Source organism: Vitis riparia, chromosome 6 (genome assembly GCF_004353265.1).
Source record: "Vitis riparia cultivar Riparia Gloire de Montpellier isolate 1030 chromosome 6, EGFV_Vit.rip_1.0, whole genome shotgun sequence".
In the NCBI taxonomy this organism is placed as follows: domain Eukaryota; kingdom Viridiplantae; phylum Streptophyta; class Magnoliopsida; order Vitales; family Vitaceae; genus Vitis; species Vitis riparia.
In genome coordinates, this window is record NC_048436.1 from 9883743 (window position 1) to 9890504 (window position 6762).

The 6762-nt window shown below is 35.2% G+C and overlaps 1 protein-coding gene across 4 annotated transcripts; it reads left to right on the forward strand.

Moving 5' to 3' along the window:
* Nucleotides 1-1109: 1109 nt before the first annotated feature.
* LOC117916531 (beta-glucosidase BoGH3B-like) lies at nt 1110-6488 on the forward strand. Of its 4 annotated transcripts, none has more exons than XM_034832610.1 (10): nt 1110-1203; nt 1473-1717; nt 1822-2026; nt 2731-2821; nt 2921-3066; nt 4147-4390; nt 4497-4601; nt 4722-4904; nt 4985-5189; nt 5643-6488. In XM_034832610.1, exons 2-10 carry the CDS (start codon nt 1498-1500, stop codon nt 6128-6130), a joined length of 1887 nt encoding a protein of 628 aa, XP_034688501.1. In that variant the 5' UTR covers nt 1110-1203; nt 1473-1497; the 3' UTR covers nt 6131-6488. The 4 variants fall into 4 exon arrangements, with proteins under 4 accessions (XP_034688501.1, XP_034688503.1, XP_034688502.1 ...); XM_034832612.1 differs by lacking the exon at nt 1110-1203 and adding an exon at nt 1210-1304; XM_034832611.1 differs by lacking the exon at nt 1110-1203 and adding an exon at nt 1225-1363.
* The last annotated feature ends 274 nt before the right edge of the window (nt 6489-6762 follow it).

The window sequence follows — 6762 nt, forward strand, 5'->3', positions numbered from 1 at the left end:
TTAAAATGGATGGCTAAGATGTAATCTTGGACATACGATGACTTAAAAACTTTTCGATACAGTACGAAAGGAGATATTCTAGAATTTTCCTTATTCTTGATAAGTCGTTTTTGTTTTAACTTTATAATGATTTGCATTATGAGTGACATATTTTTTCAGACATAACCAAGGATGAAAATTTCCTGGGGAAGTTTCATGTGTCGGTTAGGACCGACATGACACATGATGGAGAGTATCCACCTAGCCCCTTTCACCAATTTTTTTTCCTGATTTTTCCGGATTTTCACCGACATGATGTATGGCCAAACTCAAAATTTGTATTTTTAGAGGGGCTTGGAGGGCTCCCTCATAAAAATTTAAGACCCTTGCGTGTAAAACTTATATATATATATATATATATATATATATATATATATATATATCTTATTTAAACATTTAAAAAAAATAAAAAATAAAATAATAAATTAATTTTAATTATTTCTTTTTCAAATTCAAATTAAATAATTATTAAAAATATAAAAACCATCATATTTTAATAATCTTTATTTATATATATTTCATATTATGATTAATTACAAGAAATGTATATACCTATAAATAAATTATAAATATTTTAAAATAAAAATTTATTAGGATAAATATATTAATTTGATGATATAAAATGAATTTTAAGTTGATTTTATCAAATAATCTTAATGCTTAATATAAAAATTAAATAATTAATTTTAAGTTAAAAACTTAAGTTTCAAATTAATTTTATCAAATAATTTTAATATTTAATGTAAAAATTAAATCATTAATTTTAAGTCAATAACTTAAATATAATTTAACTTAAAATGAATCGTATTAAATTGGACCGAGTGAAGTTTAATTAGAAATGAGTAATTGAAGGCATTTCAATTTATGGATGAAAATGAAAAAGTATGCATGAAATTTTATATAATGCAATATCAAAATGAGGATAAATTATTAAAAAAGCTGAGGGATTTCAAAATAAGAAAAAGTTATTTTGGATAAGAGAGTTGGCATTATAAAATTTTTTTACTTTTTTGGGTTTTTGGTAGCTAGAAAAAGTTATTTTTGGTAGGCATTTCCGCCGCGACTCTAGCCTCAAAAGTTCATTGGGAGGAGAGAGAGAAAAGAACAAAAAGAAAAGATAAGAGAGAAGGAGAATCTCCACCAAAATCAAGTGTCGTTTCCGCGGTGAGAGTTCAGCCTTTCAGCTGAAAGCTGCTTTCATTTCTTATCTTTATTTGAAATTTGAACTTGAACCTTTTGTTTTGTCGAACCCAACAACCTTTCAGGCAAATCTTCTGTACTTCCATTTCTTGCTCTCATTTGCACATACATTACTCCTCCACTTGTTAGTATTTTTATGTTTGCCAAGTTCTGCAATTTTTGTAGCTTAAATGGAGCTTTGAAACAAGTACTTTGAATAGTTTTTCAACCTTCTCACTCTATCATCTCTTCAGATTGAAGACCCATTAGGCCTTCAAAATGGTGAAGTTCTCCATGCCCTTGATGGGTTTGATGCTGTTATGCTTGTGGGCAACTGTTACAGAAGCAAAATACATCAAGTACAAAGACCCTAAACAGCCATTGGGCGTTAGAATCAAGGACCTCATGGCCCGGATGACTCTACAAGAAAAGATTGGCCAAATGGTGCAGATCGAGCGCGAAGCTGCATCTGCCGATATCATGAAGAAGTACTTCATTGGTAAAACAGATTCAAAATCATTGATCAACGTCTAAGTCGGAACTCTTGAGTTTTTTTTTTTTTTTTTTTTTTTTTGTGGTGAATGAATGCTATGCAATGTGCAGGGAGTATTTTGAGTGGTGGAGGGAGTGTCCCGGCCAAGAGAGCATCGCCTGAGACATGGGTGAGTGTTGTGAATGAATTCCAGAAGGGTTCTCTATCCACCCGTCTTGGGATTCCCATGATTTATGGGATTGATGCAGTTCATGGCCACAACAATGTGTACAACGCAACAGTTTTTCCTCACAATGTTGGTCTTGGAGCTACTAGGTAAGTGATGTGCATCTACAAGTATACATGTGCTTGGGTTTCTTTGATCAAAATGGGGCTTTAGAGTTGAGGTTACTTTCAATTTATTTGTGCGCATTGGACCTCTGGTTCTGGGTTCAAATGGACCAGATATCCAATTCCCATCTGTAATAGATGTGCAGCTACCAATTTTCTAAATTGACTTGGCTGAGAGATGAAGGGCGTAAGCGAAGGAATTAACAAATCCAAGCTTTTCTAACGTATAGATTTGAAGGGGAATCTGTTTGCTCAGTGCCTCAAATGGTAGTAAATCAGCAGATGAAAGTTGAAACAGTATAGCCCTTAATGTGTATGACTTGTCTTAGGTTGCTGATATTTCCTTTTAGCTTTGAGCCATTATGTGAAACTCCTTTTGATGTTTTGAAAGGTCCACAAGTTTTCATGAATTCTCATACAAAATTTTCAGTATCTGAAAGAATGGATAAGGAATGCATGAAAAAGCTGAGACTTGAAATTTGGACTTGAGTACCCTTGTTTATAGTTGATTTTGTAAATCTTTGAATCACATGGCACTGTCAATTTATATTTTTATGGAATTGAATATTTGATTGAATTAATGTGAGTGCTCAGGTTCTTGCAGTCAAACCTATTGTTGCATGATTGGCTTATGCTTAACCTAATATTGTTTTTATTTTTGTTATTATTATTATTGTTTTAAATCTCAGGGATCCTGAGCTTGTGAAGAAGATTGGAGCTGCAACTGCTCTTGAAGTTAGAGCTACAGGAATTCCCTATGCTTTTGCTCCATGTATTGCGGTAACCACATGATAACAGAGTCAGTAGTTATAAATCCTAGTTTTTTTAGCTTGTTTGGGGTTCTAATTTGTTATTTGTCTGTGAAATCTGTTGACGCAGGTTTGCAGGGATCCAAGATGGGGTCGGTGTTATGAAAGCTATAGTGAAGATCATAAAATTGTTCAAGCAATGACCGAGATCATACCTGGTTTGCAAGGAGATTTACCTGCTGGTTCTAAGAAGGGTGTTCCCTTTGTTGGTGGAAAGTAAGAAATTTAGCAAGGATATATATATATATATATATATATCCTTTCTTTAACCTCTTTTATTTCCACTAAGTGAATTATTAACCACTGATATTCTTGGTGTTGAATCTTTCAGAAAATCTCCTTTATTGTGTCCCTTTATTCAAATTATTATTATTATTATTATTATTATTATTGTTTTGTCTTAAAATTTCTTTTTTTTTTTTAGCGAGGTCACATTGCTAGTCACATCACCATTTAAATAAATTAATTTGAGCTCGTCAGATCTCTATGCATTTTCATATAAGTTCTGTACAAAATGCATATGGACTTTTGAGATGATCAGTCAATAAGTCATAACTTTTAATATATGATAGCAAAAGGATGGACCTGATGCTACCTGGTCTGCAGTTTGTAGCTTTTGAACATACTCTGGAGTATGGTTCAGTTTTACATGATTTAAAGATAACTGCTTCCTGTAAATTTGCTCAACTGGCCTTATCCATGTACCTTAGTGGTGTGCCATGTGATCCTGTAAATATTAAGCATACTGCATACTGAAACAGGAAGAAAAATGCCAAAAGGCTTCTCCATGTTAAAGCTTCATATTCTTTACTTGGTAGGTTGACTGCTGGTTGTGCCTAAAAGCATTAGAAGCCATTTTCTGCTTGAACAGTGGTTTGCATTTCTTTGGATTTCGTTCATCATAGATTTTTAGGTGCTAATTTCTCTCAGAACTTTTCTAATTGGGTATGCAAGGGGTTTGCTATAGGTATCTGATGGATTTGTTTGTCCTTGCTGTAGCTGTAGACATTACTTGGAAAATGTTTTCTGGTTTGCATAATCATTCCCTATATTTGATTCTGTAGAAGGATTGATTAGAGCCTCTGCAACTGCTGTAAAGTCTCATGTTAAGAAAGGTTTACTTGGTTGGTGAATCTCTTATGGCTTGTGCATGTCAAGAAGCACATCTGAAATTAAGATTGTTGTTTAATAATCCTATGGAAATTTATTGAAATTCTGTGAACTGACATAGTTAAAGGTCCTGTTGCATACTAGGGAGAAGAATGATTTCCTCATTAATTTTTTAAATTGGCTCAGGACAAAGGTTGCAGCTTGTGCCAAGCACTATGTGGGGGATGGTGGTACTACCAAGGGCATCAATGAGAATAACACTATAATTGATTTTAATGGATTGCTCAACATCCACATGCCTGCATATCGTAACTCCATCAGCAAAGGTGTTGCTACAGTTATGGTTTCCTACTCAAGCTGGAATGGAAAGAAGATGCATGCTAACCATGATCTTATCACCGGATTCCTCAAGAATAAACTACGGTTCAGGGTAAAGGAAATCATTTAAGAAATTATTCAACAAGTGTCTCAAGTTGTTAATTGTAATGAAGGACTAGAATTGCTAGGCATAATGTGTTTTGGTGGATGTATTTCAGGGTTTTGTCATATCGGATTGGCAGGGTATTGACAGGATTACATCTCCACCCCATGCTAATTATTCTTATTCTGTCGAAGCTGGAGTTGGTGCTGGAATAGACATGGTCAGTCAAAATTCATTGTGATGTAGATAAATAAAACCCTGAAATATTAGTGTACAATTTAATGTTGCTTAAACTGACAAAGGTATAGTGAATTTTGTACTTGTTCTGGATATCTTGCAGGTCATGGTTCCATACAACTTCACAGAATTCCTTGATGATCTAACCTTCCAGGTGAAGAATGGCATCATCCCCATGGCCAGGATTGATGATGCAGTGAAGAGGATCCTGAGAGTCAAATTTGTCATGGGATTATTTGAGAACCCAATGGCTGATCTCAGCCTGGTCAACCAACTTGGGAGCCAGGTCTGCTATTTCAACCCCATTAATACATTTTTCCTGGATGGTGACAAATTCCTATGTTGATCAATAATGTGGCTCAACAGGAGCATAGAGAGTTGGCAAGGGAAGCTGTGAGGAAGTCACTTGTGCTGCTGAAGAATGGTAAATCTGCCAAGAATCCATTACTTCCCCTTCCTAAGAAAGCACCAAAGATACTTGTTGCAGGAAGTCATGCTGACAACTTGGGTTATCAATGTGGAGGCTGGACAATTGAATGGCAGGGTCTCGGAGGCAATGACCTAACATCAGGTATAATTTAAAATCCCACTTTAAACATAGGTTTCTAACTTCTCAAAATTGCATTTTGATGTATAAAATTCAGGAATTTCATTCATTGCTCTGTCAATATGCTTCATAGTGGTTTCTTATAGGCTAGATGAAGATGCGCTTTTGCCTAAACCTTTGGCAAGGCTTGAAATTTTCAGCGGAACAGGGGTGCTCGTATAGCATAGCTCAGATAAACCCGAAATTTTATTCTCTTCAATTGTCTCATAATTATATGCATAATCAGTGGATTTCATATTGAGGTGGTCATCTAATAACAAGCTGTGAACCTTATGACTAGAAAGTGGAAGATCAAAAAGTTTGTTTTCTCACCATATCTGAAAGGACTATTGAGGGGCATTTTATCCATTTTGTGAGAGCATTATTATTATTTTTTTCTGAAAGGTTTTTCTGATGGAATTCTGTTTTAATTAACAGGAACCACAATCCTAACTGCGGTGAAGAATACCGTTGAATCTGGCACTCAAATTGTCTACAATGAGAACCCTGACTTAGAATACGTCAAGTCAAACAAATTCTCATACGCAATTGTTGTTGTGGGTGAGCCTCCTTATGCAGAAACTGCTGGTGATAGCATGAGTCTGACAATAGCTGAACCTGGTGCAAGCACCATCTCCAATGTCTGCGCAGCTGTCAAATGTGTCGTTGTTATCGTTTCTGGCCGCCCTGTTGTGATCCAGCCCTATCTAGCAAAAATAGATGCACTTGTAGCTGCTTGGCTTCCAGGAACTGAAGGCCAAGGTGTTGCAGATGTGCTGTTTGGTGACTATGGATTCACTGGAAAGCTGGCACGAACTTGGTTCAAGACAGTGGAGCAGCTCCCCATGAATGTTGGTGATCCACACTATGACCCTCTATTTCCCTTTGGGTTTGGTCTAACGACTAAACCCACCAAGCAGACCTAGAAATCCCATTGGGAAGGGCGATACTCATCCAATTAAAACTTTCTGAGTTCATTTTCCTTTTCTATGTACCTTTTCCTAGAATGTGGTTGCTGCATTTGTTTGTTTTTGACATGCAAGGATGCTATTTAAACAGAGTAGTAGAGGGTGCTCATGCTTCAAGCAATATCCATTTCAACCTGGAGCTGTGAATGGTATTCAGCATCCCTGAGATGTGTACCAGAGATTAAGATTAAGAATTGAGTGGCAAGTTTGCGATAGCATGACACTTATAATTTATTCAATCGCTACCCATTCATAATGTACTATAAATCTGGATTTGAATCCTAATATAGCATTTATATATTATGCTTTTGGGCCCTTTCTTCATTTCTCCTATGGAGGATGAATGTCAGATCCAATTTTTGTTGTATTGTAAGTTTACAAAGGAACACTGAAACATGCACACTTACGCATGTTAGCATTCCTAAATTTTATTTTATATATATATAATATTAAATAGTTTTTAATATTTTCAAAATATTGAGTTGGGCCCCTTTTGTAAATTGGATTTGATTTATGATTTGAGATTTGGGCTTAGTATGTTGTTTTAGAATTATCATTTCAATTGAATTGCATTCGGTTTTTCTTATATT

Bases quoted from the DNA above. Each gene is read 5' to 3' on its own strand.
- LOC117916531 (XM_034832610.1), top strand. From the start codon at position 1,498: ATGGTGAAGTTCTCCATGCCCTTGATGGGTTTGATGCTGTTATGCTTG. The intron at 3,067-4,146 runs GTAAGAAATTTA...AAATTGGCTCAG, and splicing joins GTTCCCTTTGTTGGTGGAAA to GACAAAGGTTGCAGCTTGTG. The intron at 4,391-4,496 runs GTAAAGGAAATC...GATGTATTTCAG, and splicing joins AGAATAAACTACGGTTCAGG to GGTTTTGTCATATCGGATTG.